The 18,048-nt window shown below is 41.2% G+C and overlaps 1 protein-coding gene across 12 annotated transcripts in view; it reads left to right on the top strand.

Moving 5' to 3' along the window:
* The window catches only part of PPEF1 (protein phosphatase with EF-hand domain 1), a 150,930-nt gene that overhangs the window by 105,942 nt on the left and 26,940 nt on the right, over nt 1-18,048 (top strand). For all 12 annotated transcript variants that reach the window (XR_010138967.1, XM_054544376.2, XM_063721187.1 and 9 more), the window contains 2 exons: nt 1,195-1,344; nt 6,416-6,568. Coding sequence is in view for 11 of the 12 variants with exons in the window: in XM_054544376.2 (XP_054400351.1) it covers nt 1,195-1,344; nt 6,416-6,568 (303 nt within the window). In the remaining variant the exon portion in view is untranslated. The remainder of the gene's footprint in view (nt 1-1,194; nt 1,345-6,415; nt 6,569-18,048) is intronic.

An 18,048-nucleotide genomic window follows, 5' to 3' on the forward strand; every position in this document is an offset into this window, starting at 1 on the left:
AAAACATGCAGACACAGAAGTGACTGTCATGAAGGAAGAGATTTTTATTTACAATTCTCTAGAAAATGGAGGCACTACAAGCCACCCTGGGAGACCGCGTGGGGAAGCACCAGAGCTGGTCAGAAGGCAGAGGGAGGCTGGGCACGGTGGCTCACACCTGTAATCCCAGCACTTTGGGAGGCTGAGGCGGGTGGATCACTTGAGGTCAGGAGTTCGAAACCAGCCTGACCAACGTGGTGAAACCCTCTCTCTACTAAAAATATAAAAATTAGCTGGGCGTGGTGGCATGCTCCTGTAATCCCAGCTACTCGGGAGGCTGAGGCAGGAGAATACTTGAACCCAGGAGGCGTAGGTTGCAGTGAGCCGAGATCGTGCCACTGCACTCCAGCCTGGGCAACAGAGCGAGACTCCATCTCAAAAAAAAAAAAAAAAAAGGCAGAGGGAGGGTGGAGGGAAGCATCTGAGTGTAATCTGGTTTAGGACTGACCAGTTTGAATAAATTCAGCCTGCTCTGGGCCACAGAGGTTGTCCCTAGTTGTCTGGTACCTGGCCCCGGGATGAGGAGTGTGAGAGCTCCATAAAAAAGGTAGCTGGCGTGTGGGCTCTCCGTTGCTTGGTTTGCATATGAAGGGCAAGTCATTGACTAGGAATTAGCTAGCCCTAGGAGGGACAGTCTCTCCTCCAGAGTCAGCAAGGCCCCAAGATGTCATAGTATCAAAAATACAGAATAAAGGGCCAGGCACAGTGGCTCACATCTGTAATCCCAGCACTTTGGGAGGCCAAGGTGGGCGGATCACCTGAGGTCAGGAGTTCGAGACCAGCCTGGCCAACATGGAGAAACCCTGTCTCTACTGAAAATACAAAAATTAGCCAGTCGTGGTGGCACACGCCTTTCGTCCCAGCTACTTGGGAGGCTGAGGCAGGAGAATCGCTTGAACCTGGGAGGCAGAGGTTGCAGTGAGCCAAGGTGGCGCCACTGCACTCTGATGCGCAACAGAGTGAGACTCCATCTCAAAAAAAAAAAAAAAAAATACAGAATAAAAAGACATGATGAATACATGCTAATTGGTTAGTGACTCCTTGCTGACTTCCTTTGAGTGGCCTGAAAATCATTACTTTTTGTCCATACATGGGGACTATTCAATAAACTGAACCTGTCAGAAAAACAAAACTTACTGAAGCTCGCTCTTACAGCTACATGGAAAAAGAATCTTACAAATCTTGGAAGAACTCTATGCCTGGCTCCCGATCGGTACAATCGTTGACAATGAAATCCTGGTCATCCATGGTGGGATATCAGAGACCACAGACTTGAATTTACTCCATCGTGTAGAGAGGAACAAAGTAAGAAGTAATGTTGGCATGAATCTTCTCTCAGGGATTTAGAAGGGAATACATACCTCTTCATTTATTATTTTGAATTGATTTGTGTTTTAGTGGTTGTAACTCTAAAAAGATTATAGATTTTATTAGAGTATATAAAAGTATAAATTTTAAGAAAAATCTATGACTGGATGGTAAAGAACTAAGTGGGTAACTTCTATATAGGGAAAAAAATTTTAAATTCATGTTGAGGGTGGAAAAATGAGGAAATGTTGGCATTTTATGTAGTTTCTAAAAGTGAAAAATCCTGATTTTTAAAATTAAAACCTCAATTCATTCATTTATATTGTGGTAAAATATACATAACATAAAACTTGCCACTGTAACCATTTTTAAGTGTATAGTTCAGAGGTATTAAGTATATTCACATTGTTGTGCAACCATCACCATCACTACCATCTATTTACAGAATTTTCCATCATCCCAGACCGAAACTCTGGACCCATTAAACACCAACTCCCCATTCTCCCCTCTCCCAGCCCCTGGCAACCACCAACCACCATTCTACCTTCTGTCTATGAATTTCACCACTCTAGGTACCTTATATAAGTGGAATCACTTATATAAGCGCAATTTATTTCTGAATTGATATGATTTCCCACATAATACACATCGAATAACTTAGGATACTTTTTTTGGAAATTTTTTTTGAAATGTTTAAATAATCATGTTAAATACAAGCAGAGCAGGAACTAGTATGGAACCTCTGAGACAAGTGGCAATGTGGTGACTGTGAAGATCTCACGCCTCGTGAAGGGTTCCTTGAACGGGTCTTGCAGGGTCATTGGAGTTGTCTTCCTCCTCTACTCAAGCCAAGAGGAAGCCCTCAGGCTAGAGGTGTAGGGGGTGCCACATGGGTTGAAGACCAGTAATAGCAGTGGAGCCAGATGATGCTATATGGTCCTAGTGGGAAACCTGAACTGTTACCCCTCAGGACTGATCATCAACTTCCAACCAACCTGGACAGGTGGGGTCTAGAGCTGGAATTTAATCTGATAGAGACAGAAATGTTGACCCCAGTGTCACCTTGACTTTTTGGACCCTTTATACACATGTGAATGAGAATGTTGTTGCTGGTATCCTCCCATCTTTTTAATTAAAGTTTAATAAGTCTGACCTCCAGACCAGATGAGATCCCCTTTTATATACTGTCAAGCCCCTTGTACATATCTTTCATCACAGTTACTGAATTTCAGTAAGAAATTGTGGTACTGTTTGTTTACTGTCTTCCTCTGTTTTTCTAGTCCGTTGATAAAACCCCAGCACCTGGGATGTAGTAAGTACTTAATATTCATTGACTATCTCTTGAGAGATTTAAGATCAAAGCAGGGTAAACCTAAGACAAAACTAAATAGAAAGTTTTTTACAGCCCTCTCCTGATTCTGTGGTGATTTTACATACCACCCTTCCCCACCTCACCAACTGATGACAATGCTTCCTGGCTTACACCTGTTGTCCTGTTGTAATTATTAATAGCACCTCCTTTTACTCTAAAAAAAAATATCCCAGTTGCAGCCAGGCATGGTAGCTCACCCCTGTAATTCCAGCACTTTGGGAGGTTGAGGTGGGCAGATCACTTGGGACCAGGAGTTTGAGACCAGTCTGGTCAACATAGCAAGACCTCATCTCTAGAAAAAGAAAAAATTAGCCAGGTGTGGTGGTGCACACCTGTGGTGCCAGCTACTTGGGAGGCTGAAGCATAAGGATTGCTGGAACCCAGGAGTTTGAGATTGCAGTGAGCTATGATCGCACCACTGCACTCCAGCCTGCATGACAGAGAGAGACCTTGTCTCAAACACAACAAAACCCAGTTGCAATAAAATTTAAGCCCACTCTAAGTTTAAGGTACCTTTCTCATTATATCAGCGAGTAATCAAGCCAATAAGACATTTTGATCCAGATATAATAGTCGTTATTAACATAATGAGTGGATTAGATTCTAACCAAGAGCACAAGGGAACATGATGTCTTTGTCAGTCAAATATTGGTGAACACAGGGCATGAATGCCACACTCATCACCACCTGCCCTATGACTACAGTGCTAATCAGTCATGGCAGCCTCTTCCAATTGACCAGATTGAACACTTTTGCTTTCCTGAGGTTAGCCTGAGCAGCCAGCTCTATCGAGGGCTTTTTGAGATATTGAGAAGATGCCTCTGGGATGTCCCTCACTAGCTCTGTGGAGATCCCAAGTTGACAGCCACCTTAACATAGTAAAGACTGTGAGGCTCTAACATTAGACAGACAGAACTAGGTTAACATCCTGCCTCTGCCACTTCCTGGGTGACTGGGCAACGTACTGAAGTTTTCTAATCCTTGGTTTCCACACTTATAAACTGAGGATAAAAATACCTACCATATTGGATTTTTGGGAGAATTAAATGTAATTACCTATATGAAGAAAATGGTGGCCAGGTGCGGTGGCTCACACCTGTAATCCTAGCACTTTTGGGAGGCTGAGGTGGGCAGATCACTTGAGGGTAGGAATTCAAGACCAGCCTGGCCAAAAAGGTGAAACCCTGTCCTTACTAAAATACAAAAAAATAGCTGGGCATGGTGGTGCACACCTGTAATCCCAGCTACTTGGGAGGCTGAGGCAGGAGGATCACTTGAACCCAGGAGGCAGAGGCTGCAGTGAGCCAAGATCAAGCCACTGCACTCCAGCCTGGGTGACAGTGAAACACTATCTCAAAAAAAAAAAAAAAAAAAAAGAAAAGAAAATGGCATATACTACTAAACATATAGCTCTCTCCTCCAGTTCTCTCTTCTTTTTTCCTGATACTTGGTTCTGAGGTTTGTGTTTCAGTCACCAATACAGACCCTGGGGAGAGTTTGTGGGCCAGCAATTTTCTCAGGATACCTAAAGTTTCACCCCCTTCAGGGATAACTGTTCTACCTGCTCTTAAGACTGGCTTTAAAGATAGAAATTCAACTTGTATATTGTTTGTGTCTTCTACCCTTCCTTGAGTGAGGTTGAACTGGTAACACATACTTGTTGTATTAAATATCATTGAACTATAGTGAAAATGATAGGTTCAACCATTTGGAATTCTATCAGATGAGACATAAAAGTAGATTGTTCCAGTCCAGTTTTATAATCTCCACTTTCCCACCCCATAGGACCCCCCAACCCTCTGTGGCAGGAGGGACCATACTTCCTGGTTTACACCTGTGGTCGTGATGGTATCATTGTTAACAGGGGTGGGGAAGGGTTGGGGGAATTTGATGACAACCTCTATTCTAGGTTCATTTAAGGTATTTTGTAAGGTGGGCAGGTTGAGGGGGGTCAATGCAGAGGGACTAAAGAATGAAGGAAGATTTTATAAAACTAAGATTCTGGTTTATTATTTGTCAAACTCCCCAGCAAGGCATTTGCAGAAAGATGGCTACTAAGACTCCCTGGGGGAAAATGGTCGTGTAGTGCCTTAGGGAGGGCTGGGGCAAAGTATCCTGATCCCAAGTGGCCTTGAAAACTTCAGAGCCACACATACTTAAGAGAGCGTGTGGCCTTACTCAATGAGCTCATCAGAAATGAGTTGTGCACGGCTGGGCACAGTGGCGCATGCCTATAGTCCCAGCACATTGGGAGGCCGAAGTGAGACGATCACTTGAGACCAGAAGTTCGAGACCAGCCTGGGTAACATAGCAAGACCCCATCTCTACAAAAAAAAAAAAAGAAAAAAAAGAAAGAAAGAAAGAAAAAGGAGAAAAGAAGAAGAGAGTTGTGTGGACCCAAGTCCAGAGGGTCCTCCCAGAATATTCTGCTCTGCCCCTAAAGGGAACATTTGCTGGCAGGAGACAGGGCAGGTAGGCTGTGAACTAGCTAGCAATAGCTGAGCTTGAATTTCTACCTAGCTCAATGAGACAGGACCTCAGAATAAGATTCAATTTCATTTTTGAAAAATAAAGGTAAGATTTCCTACACACTCTAGTTTGTAAAAGAAACTAAGTGCTTGGCCAGGCGCGGTGGCTCACGCCTGTAATCCCAGCACTTTGGGAGGCCAAGGCGGGCGGATCACGAGGTCAGGAGATCAAGACCATCCTGGCTAACACGGTGAAACCCTGTTTCTACTAAAAAATAGAAAAAATTAGCCAGGCGTGGTGGCGGGCGCCTGTAGTTAGTGCTGAGGCAGGAGAATGGCGTGAACCCGGGAGGCGGAGCTTGCAGTGAGACGAGATCGCGCCACTGCACTCCAGCCTGGGGGACAGAGCGAGACTCTGTCTCAAAAAAAAAAAAAAAGGGAAACTAAGTGCCTACCACAGAGAATTTGTCTGTCACTGAACCACGGCCACCAGTATAACAGAAGTATTGTTTAACATTGTTTTGTTTAAAGACATGGTGCTACAAAGAAACAAGTATAAAATTACAGTCTCTGCTTGTGTAAGGGAACAAGAGGGATTCTAGTAATTGAGGCCCTATCAGAAAGACATTTTGTTTTCCAAAGAAACACAGCAGTTTTGTTGCCAAGATTAGAGAACATCGTCCATGGCTGGCAGAGTCAGGCTGAGAACCACAATGCATTTAGGTTGAAGGGCTTCTGAAGTTTTCAACCTATGTCCCCTTTAAGAACTTTCTTGGACACAGATATACCTTTTCTCTTTTCTTCTGGAAAGCATAACAAAATGCACAGCAGCCACCCTCTTAAGAGGTGTTTCTGAACTCCTGAAGATCCTATGGCTAGATAAAGGCTCAATAGGAGACTAGTTGCCCCTACCTTGGCATCTTCCATTTTCTGTGTGGATGCCACAGAATGTGTTTAACACCTACAGAGAAACTCTAATGAAACACAGAAACTCTTTCTTTATAGGCAATGTCTGTAATTGGAAAATGTACCAACAATGTATCAGACCCACTTTACAGACATCAGTGGATGAGTGAGATATAGGAGGTGGACGAGATGCAAAAAGTGACCGTGTGTTTTTCATTGGGTTGTGGCACCACAACATAGAAAGAATCCCACCTGGGACTGAAGTCTCTGTATGCGGCAGAATAAGCAGAGGGTTGGACTAAAGCATGAATTTGTTTTATAGATGAAATCTGTGCTGATACCACCAACGGAAACAAACAGAGACCATGACACTGACTGGAAGCACAATAAAGTAGGTGTGACTTTTAATGCACATGGAAGAATCAAAACAAATGGATCTCCTATTGAACACTTAACAAAGCATGAATGGGAACAGGTAGGTAATCAGGGTGTTCACTGCAGTGGCAACAATGACACCAGCGTGCGTGTTGTCCCTTACAATATATAGATAAAAAGTGACTTTACCTTTACAAGGAGACCACATGATTCTCTTGGAATTCATCACTATTTTTAACAGCTTTATTGAGATATAATTCACATGCCATGTAACTCACCCATTTAAACTGTATAATTCAGTGGTTTTTAGTATATTCACAGTGTTGTACAACTAGCCCCACAGTCTAATTTTAGAACGTTTTCATCATCTGGAAAAGAAACTACATACCTATTAGCATCATTCCCCATTCCCTTCTGTAGCTACCCTGTGCCACCTAACAGCCTTAGGCAACCATCAATCTACTATCTGTCTTTATAGATTTGCCTATTCTGAACATGTTGTAGAAATGGACACATATGTGATGTTTTGTGTCTGGCTTCTTTCACTCAGCACAATGTTCTGGAGGCTCATCCATGTTGTAGCATGTATCAGTACTGAACATCTATTTGTTGCTGAATAATATTCCATTATATGGATATACACATTGTATTTATTCATTCATAAGTTGATGGACATTTGGGTTGTTTCCACTTTTTGGCTACTATGAATAATCCTTCTATGAACCATCACATACAAGTTTTTCTGTGCATGTATGTTTTTATTTCTCTTAAGTGTGTACCTAGGAGTGGAACTGCTGAGTCATAAACTAATTCTAAATAAAGTTTAACATTTTAAGAAAGTCCCAAATTGTTTTCCCAAGTGGCTGCACCATTTTACATTTCCGCTAGCAATGGATGAACATTCCAATTTGTCCACATCCTCTCTAACACTTGTTATTGTCTATCATTTTGATTATAGCCATCCCAGAGGGCGTGAGATGGAATCTCATTGTGGTTTTGATTTGCATTTCCCTAATGACTAATGATGTCAAGCATCTTTTCATGTGTTCATTGGGTATTTGTAGATCTTCTCTGGAGAATTGTCTATTCAGATCCTTTGCCCATCTTAAAAACTGAGTTATTTATCTTTTTATTATTGCATTGTAGGAGGTTTTTCAAATATATTTTACATACAAATCCTTTATCAGGTATATTATTTGCAAATACCATCTCCCATTCTGTGGGTTGTCTTTTCCCCTTTCTTGATGGTGTCCTTTGCAGTACAGCAGTTTTTAATTTTGATGACGCCCAGTCAAAATGACAAATTTTTTCTCTTCGTTTGCTCATGTTTTTGGTGGTGTATCTAAGCTATTGCCTAACCCAAAGTCATAAAGATCTATTACTTTGTTTTCTTCTAAGAGTTTTATACATTTAGCTCTTAAATTTAGGTGTCTGATCCATTTTGAGTTAATTTTTGTGTGTGGTGGGAGGTGAGATTCCAAATTCTTTCTGTTTTATGTGGATATTTAGTTATCCCAGCACTATTTCTTCCTTTTTTTCTTTTTTTCTTTTTTTTGAGACAGAGTCTCGCTCTGTTACCCGGGCTGGAGTGCAGTGGCACGATCTCAGCTCACTGCAACCTTTGCCTCTTGAGTAGTAGCTTGGATTACAGGCATGCATTACCACGCCTGGCTAATTTTTGTATTTTTAGTAGAGATGAGGTTTCACCATGTTGGCCAGGCTGGTCTCAAACTCCTGACCTTAGGTGATCTGCCTGCCTCGGCCTCCCAAAATGCTGGGATTACAGGCGTGAGCCACTGTGCCCGGCCACCAGCACCATTTCTTAAAAAGACTATACTTTCCTTATTAAATTTTCTTGACGCCCTTATCAAAAAATCAGTTAACCATAATAAAAGGGTTTATTTCTAGACTCTTAATTATATTTCACAATCTCTATGTTTATCCTTATGTCAATACCGTACAATTTTGATTACTGTAGCTTTGTGGGAAGTTTTAACATTGGGAAGTGTGAGTTCTCCAACTGTGTTCTTCTTTTTCCAGACTGTTTTGGCTATTCTGGGTCCCTTGAATTTCCATATGAATTTTAGGATTGATTTGTCAATATCTACCAAAAAGCAGCTGGGATATTGGTAGGGTTGCCTTGAATCTGTAGGTCAATTTGGGTACTATGGCTGTCTTGAGATGTCTTTCCATTTATTTAGATCTTTAATTTCAACAATGTTTTTTACCTTCCAGTATACACGTCTTGCTCTTGTTTTGTTAAATTTATTCCTAGGTGTTTTTGATGCTATTGTAAATAGAATTGTTTTCTTAATTACATTTTGGATTGTTCATTGCTAGTGTATAGAAATACAACTGACTTTTATATACTGACATTGTGTTGTGAACTTTGATAAAATTATTAGTTCTAATGGTTTTTAGTGGATTTCTTGAGATTTTCCACATACAAGATTATGTTATCTGTGAATAATTTTACTTCTTCCTTTCCAATCTGTCTGCCTTTTCTTTTCCTTTTTTTCTTTTTGCTTAATTGCCTTGTCTAGAACCTCCAGTACACTGTTGAATAAAAGTGAAGAGAATAGATATCTTTGTGTTGTTCGTGATACCGGGGAAAGCATTCAGTCTTTCATCAAGTATGATGTTAGCTGTGTATTTGTTTGTAGTGGCCTTTTATTACATTGAGGAAGTTTCTTTCTATGCTTAGTTTATTGAGTGTTTTTATTGTGAAAGAGTGTTGGATTTTGTCAAATGCTTTTTCTGAATACATTGAAATGATGTGTTCTTTCCCTTTATTCTATTAGTACAGTATATTATATTGATTGATTTCAGAGATGTTAAACCAACCTGACATTCCTGGGATAAATCCCACTCGGTCATGATGTATAATCCACCTTCTATGTTGCTGGCTTCCATTTGGTAGTATTTTTTGAGGATTTTTGCATATTCATAAGAGCTATTGGTCTATGGTTTTCTTTTGTTGTGATATCTTTGTCTGGTTTTGGTATAAGTTTGGCCTCATAAGAGGAATTAGAAAGTATTGTCTCCTCTTCTGTGTTTTAGAAGAGTCTGTGAAGGATTGATTTTAATTCTTCAAATGTTTGATAGAATCCATCAGTGAAGCCATCTGGGCCTGGGCTTTTCTTTGCAGGAAGTTTTAAAATTACTAATTTCAATATTTTTCCTTGCTATAGTTGTATTCAAGTTTTTTGTTTCTTCTTGAGTAGTTTGTGTCTTGGTAGTTGTGTCTTTCTTGGAATTTGTTTCATTTCCTGAAACAAATTTATTTCATGAAATTCATTTCATCTAATATATCTAATTTGTTGACCTAAAGTTGTTTGTAGTACTTCTTTATTTTTTTTTCTCCTGAAAGTTTGGTAGTAATAGTCCCTTTTTTTTCTTGGTCAGTCTCACTAAGGTTTGTCAATGTTATTGATCTTTTTGAAGAACCAACTTTTAGTTTTATTGATTTTTCTCTATTGTTGTCTATTCTCTATTTCATTTATTTCTGCACTAATTGTTAACAGTGGAGGGTATCCAGGTTCTTGGCGTCTTGAACAATGAATTGGACAAAACGCACAAACAAAGCAAGGAAGGAATGAAGGGTTTTACTGCAATGAAAATACACTCCACAGTGTGGGAGTGGCCCGAGCATAGGGGCTGAAAGGCCCTGTTATAGAATTTTTGGGAGTTTCAATACCCCCTAGAGGATTCCATTGGTTACTTGGGGTACACCCTATGTAAATGCAGAGTTTGAAGTAAAGTTACAAAGTCATTTACAGCATAAGCCCAATGGAGAGGATATTTCCTGTCATAGCTGAAGTGTGAACTGGTCTTATGTTCCCTGCCTCCAGACCTTATTTTCCTGCCTCATAATCTGTATCATTTCCTTCCTTCTGCTTGTTTTAGGTTTAGCTTGCTTTTCTTTTTTCCGTTTCCTTAGAAGGTGATATCATTGACTTGAGATCTTTTTTATTTTTTAATAAAGATACAAATTTCCCTTTAAGTACTGCTTTAGCTCCATCCCTTGAGTTTGCTATGTTATTGAACAATTGCTGCTGACTTAAAAAAAAATAGTTTTGCTGTGTTGTGCTTTTGTTTTCAATAGTATTGTCTAAATATCCTTGTGATTTCTTTAACTTATCTGTTATTTGGTAGTGTGTTGTTTAATTTCTACATATTTATGAATTCCCCATATTTCTTTTGTTTATTGATTTAAAATTTAATTTGATTGTGGTCAGCGAACACATGCTTTGCCTGATTTAAATTCCTTTAAAACTTTTTTTCTTTTTTTGGTAAATCCTTTTAAAATTTGTTGAGGCTTTTTTTGTGGCCTAGCATATGGTTTATCCTGGAGAATGCTCCATGTGCACTTTAGAAGACTATATATTTCACTCTTATTGGGTGGAGTGTTTTATATATGTCTCTTTGAACATATTTATAATAGTTGCTTTGAAATCTTTGTCTGCTAAGTCGACGTCTAGTCCCTTCAAAAGCAGTTTTTATTGCCTGCTTCCCCGCTCTGCCCCTCCCGCCCCCCGCCCGTGTATGAGTCATACTTTTTTCTTTGCATGTCCTGTAATCTTACATTATAGTAACCCTAGATAGTTATTCCCATGCCCCTCTGGGGCTTGTTGTTATTTGCTTTTTTGTCTATTTGTTGAGTGACTTGTCTGGACTAGTTGAGTGAAGTCTATTCCCCTTCAGTGTGCAGCCTCTGATGTCACTCTTCACAGAGTGCTGCCTTGGGCATGCGTACAGTTTCTCCGACCACCAGGGCTGGTGTGGATTTAATTGGGCTCTCTTTGACTGTCTCTTTCCCTCATCTCTCCTTTAAGCTTCGGACCCATCTGCCTCTATTTGAAGCAGTCCCAGCTGTTAGCCTTCACTAATTGCTAGCCGATTGCTCTATTGTTTTTAACAATGCCCTGGCCCACAGAGTGCTCTACATTCTGATCCGATTAAAGTTGGACCCCTTTGCAGGGGCAGGGCTTTAACCATGTTTGAGTCTTACTCCAGCCTCCACAAAGGCTCTTTTCTTGTCTGTCTCTTTCCCCAATTCAGTCTGTTAAATTTCTTCTAGCTGGGGTGCTGTTACTACTAGTATCTCGGCACTACCATCCTCCTCGTAAGTGCTTATTCCCCAACATCTCCATTGTTTTCAACAGTGCCTTTAGGCATGAACTTCCTTACACTCTGTGCCAAATAAGGCCAGTCCCCTTAGGAAGAGTGGCAGTGCTCTGTTATTGACCTGCCTCACCCCCTGGGCCAAACCACTGTGCCATCGCACTGCAGCTGGGAGTAGGGACAGTGACCCGCTTCTCCTCCAGTGACAGCCCCATTCCACAAGTGGGGTAGTAGGCAGGGATGATAGCCCCTGGTCTTCTTGGCTTGCCCTTCCTGGCATAGCACCTCCTCCTTATGATTGAGCAAGCATGGGGGCAGTTGGGGTCTAGCACCTGCAGGCTGCCATGCCTAGGATAGGGCTTCTGCCCAGTGAGTGGGGGAAGTGAACCCCAGTCCTCTCTGCTGTGCTTGCCTGGAATCCAGCTTCTGTAATGCAGAGCTGGGGGGAATGAGGGATGCCCATCAGCTTGCTCCTTCTGGGGCAAAAACATAGCCCTCTACTGGGAGCTGGGGGAAGAAGGAGCCCCGTCTTGGATGCATCCACTTGAAGTAGAGCATCCTTCATGCTGATCAGTGAAGGGGGTTAGAGTAGATCATGGCTCAAATGCCACAGACTCTCTCTGTTGGTATCAAAATTTAGTAAGTTTTCTTAAATGTTTCTCCATATGCTGTATGCCATTAGGACAATTTCCAGTGGCTTTAACTATTTTAATTTTTTTTTTTAAGTGATTTTCCGCTGGGCGTGGTGGAATCCCAGCACTTTGGGAGGCTGTAATCCCAGCACTTTGGGAGGCTGAGGTGGGCGGATTGCTTGAGCCCAGGAGTTGGAGACCAGCCTTGGCAACTTGGCGAAACCCCATCTCTATAAAAAGTACAAAAATTAGCTGGGCGTGGTGATGCATGCCTGTAGTCCCAGCTACTCGGGAGGCTGAAGCAGGAGCATGGCTTGAACCTGGGAGGCGGAGGCTGTAGTGAGCTGAGATCGTGCCACTGCACTCCAGCCTGGGTGACAGAGCGGGACCCTGTCTTAAAGAAAAAGGTGTTCACAAGTTAAATGGTTGTTTCACTGGGGAGAGGGTCTGCCAAGCCCCTAACACTGCCATTCCTGTCATTATGTTGTCATTTTGAGAACTGTACTGAGTATGTCTATAAACATGGATGTAAAGGCAATAAGCCATGTACTCATCTTTGTGACAGCGTGCATATCCAGAGCTGCCTGTCTGGAGTCTCTGGCAGCTTCTGGCATGGAGTAAGATCTATAAATATTCCTCTCATTCATTCATCCATTCAACAAGAATGTATTGATCATTCCTGAGTACTCTTGCTCATTTGTCTTGGTGAAATTTAGCGTTTTTCTAAATTTCCAGTCCTACATTTTAACTGCTTTCTTGTCAGTTTTTACCCCATATGGCAGGGATGAGTGCTTAAGAACAACAGCTGTGTGTATTATCTCATTAAATCCTTAAAGCAACCTGACGACGTAGATAATATTATTCCTATTTCCCGAAAGAGGACACTGAAGCTCACATAAGTTGACTAATTTGCTAAATGATGGGTCTGGTTTTGATTCCAAATTTGTTGCACTCTACACTTCTTATTTTTGACTGCTAGGTCATACCATGTCTCTCACTGTAGGAAAAGATGTTACAGGACACTGGGTTTTGTTTGGTTGGTTGGTTGGTTTCTTTTTTTTGAGATGGAGTCTCACTCTGTCACCCAGGCTGGAGTGCAGTGGCGCAGTCTCAACTCATTGCAACCTCCGCCTCCTGGGTTTAAGCAATTCTCCTGTCTCAGCCTCCGGAGTAGCTGGGATTACAGGCACGTGCCACCACGCCCAGCTAATTTTTGTATTTTTAGTAGAGACTGAGTTTCACCATATTGGTCAGGCTGGTCTCAAACTCCTGACTTCAGATGATCCACCTGCCTTGGCATCCCAAAGTGCTGGGATTACAGGCATGAGCCACTGTGCCCGGCCCCAGAACTCTGTTTTTCAGTTTCTTAGATGGGAATGTTATGACCTCTTAGAAAGGTCTTTTGTAGACTTTTCTTCAGGTTTCCTGTTCTGAAAGAAATGAAATAAAATTATTGGAAATGGACTAATGCTTAATGATAAAAGTGTTCTTCCTGTAGATAGAATCATAACCATAATAAGTAGCTTTCGTTTTCAGATATAAACACACATACATGCATTTGCAATGTCACAAGTACACATAGACACGTGCCCACATGATGTTGGTTACGTCTGTAGCTGGGAAACATAGTTAAACAATTACCAAACAGTGTTGAATTTCTTACTTCCCTTCGGTAATTGTTAAAGAAACCTCTATTTCTTGATTTGGGACCCTTATACCTTGATTGCTGAAAATGTTGACTAAAATGTGATTTCTGGTGTAAAATACACCCTAATCAATGAGGAGAGAGAGAAGTGGGGAGAGAGACTGAGGGAGAAATGGAATTAATCATTGGCTGTGAGTCCAAAATATTTAAAAATCAAGTAAGCATGAGAGGCGTCTCATAGCAAGTAGGAAAGGATGCCTCCTTAAACCTTGACATCCAAATCCCAAAGACTGAAGGTTAGAACAAGCTCTTCTAGGATTATGGTGAATAAAGAAGATAATGTTAAAGAAATTGGAGCTGCACGCAAAGAAAATTGTGGCCTCTGGAAGCCTAGATGAGTTAGAGCCTTAAGAAGTGGGAGGGAGGAGACTGGGGCTCATTATTCATTATTCCATAACAGAGCCTCCCGCTCCCCAAACAATAGAGATACGGCATCTTGCAGACCCCACACACATGATCGGAGCTGACATTGGGTAAAATGGGCCAGAACCTCATTTCTGATGTTTGATCATTTTAGTTGTGCCCCTAATTTTCTTTCCTCAGTTCCTGGTACATAGTGGATAAACACACATATAAGTTATGCTAGAGCCGAAATTTCTAGATAAAAACAGAGCTCACAATTACTTTATTTCTTAATATCTATGAGCTATTTTGTATAAAGATCATATACTCTTTATTTTGTCTTGTAGTCATGGAAATTCATAATTCTTGGCAGAGTGCTATAGTTTAAATTTTCCCTTATGTTCACTGAGATGTGGGGATATATTTAATCAGAGTTAAGTCACTATACAGAGATGAATATGATACTCTTTAAAACAGACTTACAAAGAGACAGAGGCCAGAAAGCTTTCAAAAATAATTTTAATTATTTATAGCCTGAATGACTCCCCTCTCTTTATTCATTCATTTAACAGGTATTTATTGAGCACCTACTATGTGTCAGACACTGTTCTAGACTTCTGGGAAATGTCAATGACCAAATAAAGATCCGTTACCTTGCAGAGCTTACATTTTAGGGGGAGGAGTTAGATGATAAACAATACAATAAGGAGTAAATGATATGATATCTTAAGTGATACGTTCTTTTTTATTATTATTATTTTTAGACGGAGTCCCGCTCTGTCACCCAGGCTGGAGTGCAGTGGTGCAATCTCGGCTCACTGCAAGCTCCGCCTCCTGGGCTCACACCATTCTCCTGCCTCAGCCTCCTAAGTAGCTGGGACTACAGGCGCCTGCCACCACGCCTGGATAATTTTTTTGTATTTTTAGTAGAGACGGGGTTTCACCATGTTAGCCAGGATGGTCTCGACCTCATGATCCGCCTGCCTCGGCCTCCCAAAGTGCTGGGATTACAAGTGTGAGCCACTGCGCCCAGCCTTAAGTGATAAGTTCTATGGGAAAAATAAAAACTAGAGCAGAGTTAAGGAGAACAGGAAAACTGGACTTGGGGACAAAATTGCAATTTTTTTTTTTTTCTTTTGAGACAGGGTCTCACTCCTGTAGTCCAGGTGGGAGTGCACTAGTGCAATTACGGCTCATTGCAACCCTGACCACCTGGGCTCAAGTGATTCTCTCACCTCATTTTTTTATTTTTTATAGCGACGATGTCTCACTATATTGCCCAGACTGGTCTTGAACTCCTGGGCTCAAGCGATCCTTCTTCCTCTGCCTCAGAAAGTGCTGGGATTACAAGCATGAGCCACGGCGCCTGGCCAAAATTGCAATTTTAAATAACGTAGTCAGCAGCACTGAGGAGGCTCCCAAGAGGGAAATGACTTCATTGAGGTCTCTTGGCTGGTCAGGAATGATAGAGTAGGATTTGATCCTGAGGTTGACTTGAGTGTCCACGCTCTTTTTCTGAAGGGATAGATGAGAGTGACAGGCATTCTCAGGAAGGACGTGACCTACGTTAGTCAGCCCTTATTCAATGACGCCTAAAGGGTGGACAGGGAGCAGGAGGAAGGCATTTAAAGAAATCTAGGTACCTGGCTGGAAGGTTTGGGCTGAGCATGGCTTTTTTTTTTTTTTTTTTTTTTTGAGATGGAGTCTTGCTCTGTCGCCCAGGCTGGAGTGCAATGGTGCGATCTCGGCTCATTGCAGCCTCTGCCTCCCAGGGTGAAGCAATTCTCCTGCATCAGCCTCAAAGTAGCTGGGATTACAGGCGTCTGCCACCACGCCTGGCTAATTTTTGTATTTTTAGTAGAGGCAGGGTTTCACCATGTTGGCCATGCTAGTCTCGAACTCCTGACCTCGTTCATGATCCACCCACCTCGGCCTCCCAAAGTGCTGGAATTACAGGGGTGAGCCACCGTGTCCGGCCTGAGCATAGCTTTTAAAATGACATGGTCTAGGCCGGGTGTGGCGGCTCACTTTGGGAGGCCGAGGCAGGCAGATCACAAGGTCAGGAGTTCCAGACCAGCCTGACCATCGTGGTGAAACCCTGTCTCTACTAAAAATACAAAAATTAGCCGGGCGTGGTGGCACGCGCCTGTAATCCCAGCTACTCGGGAGACTGAGGCAGAATTGCTTGAACCTGGGAGGCGGGGGTTGCAGTGAGCTGAGATCACGCCATTGCACTCCAGCCTGGGTGACGAGAGCAAAACTCTGTCTCAAAAAATAAATTAATTAATTAATTAAAAATGACATGGTCAAAAGCTGGAAGGGAGGATGTATAACTAAGGGAAAATATGAAAGAATAGTGAATCTATAGTATTAATGTTTTAGAAGAGACGCATTTAGATATACCTTTCAGAGCTATTAACTCTCCCTCGAAGCACACTTTTGGAGCCTGGATTACTTAGAGCTGCAGACATGCGCAAGGTGCTTCTTGAAGGATTTATTTTAGATTGAGGAGATTCAAAAGGCTGACACACAAATAGATTTTTGTTGACCAGGTCATATAAAAGCTGTAATTCAGTAAAACGTTCCCATTTTTTTGTTTGAAATTTTTCAGGAAAGAATGTTGTAAAGAATTAATTAGTCTTTCATGCAGTGATCACCCCAAAGCTCCTGCATTTCAGAGGATAATGTGTGGAGATGAAAGAGATGGTTTCTACTGAGGAATTTGTTTCACCAACAAAGGGGCTTTTATGCAATTTTTTTGTGAGTTCTGGAATTAATCTTACGTTACCACTATGATCTGGGTAAACCTAGTCAAGTAAATGATTTCTAGACAGAAAAAAGAAATGCAGAACTCAGGGAATGGATTCTGAAGGACAAGCTCAGTTCTTAAAAACTGTTACCCCTTATGACTTAGATTCAAAGAAAAATGAGTGTTAGATATATCTTCCTCATTCCTTTGATGATGACTAGGGCCTGAATATGTTAAGTGATTTGCCCAAGGTGACTTAGGTAATTACTTGAAGTGCTAACTCGTTGGCCAGTGCTTATTCTAGTTCAACAGAGTTCCATCATATGTGCATTGAGTTTATGTAAATTTCAATTATTGCATATGGCAAAAAAGGAGAAAAATACTGGAAAATTTTATTTTCATATACTTTATCACATATATAAAATATCCATATTTATATAATATATATAAAACATTCACATATCCATATTATTATATAGAGTTGTATGCATACAATCATGTACAGTCAACCCTCCGTATGCACAGGTTCTGCATTGTGGACTTGACCAATAACAGATTGAAAATATTTGGAAAAAATATATGTATATAACAATACAATATAATATAAATTTTAAAATATGGCATAACAACTATTTACATAGCACTTACATTGTATTAGGTATTATAAGTAATCTAGAGATGATTTATAGTACAGGTACTCTTTGATTTATGATGGGTTTATCTGGACTTAATTCCATCATGTCAAGGAGCTTATTGAATGCTTGTTGCTTATACACCATTGTGAAGTTGAAAATCGTAAGTCAGAGACCATTTGTAGACAGGAAGATGGGTGTGGGTTATATGCAAATACTACGCCATTTTATACGAGGGACTTGAGCATCCACAGATTTTAGTATCCTGGATGTAGGAAGTGGTCCTGGAACCAATCCACCTTGGATACTGAGGGGCAACTATATATGTTAAGGGTAACTTAAGAGGTTTCCCAGGGGTAATTTTGGCTATAAATGATTTGCATCCCATGTAGAAAT

The sequence above is a fragment of the Pongo abelii genome, chromosome X, assembly GCF_028885655.2.
Source record: "Pongo abelii isolate AG06213 chromosome X, NHGRI_mPonAbe1-v2.0_pri, whole genome shotgun sequence".
NCBI lineage: Eukaryota > Metazoa > Chordata > Mammalia > Primates > Hominidae > Pongo > Pongo abelii.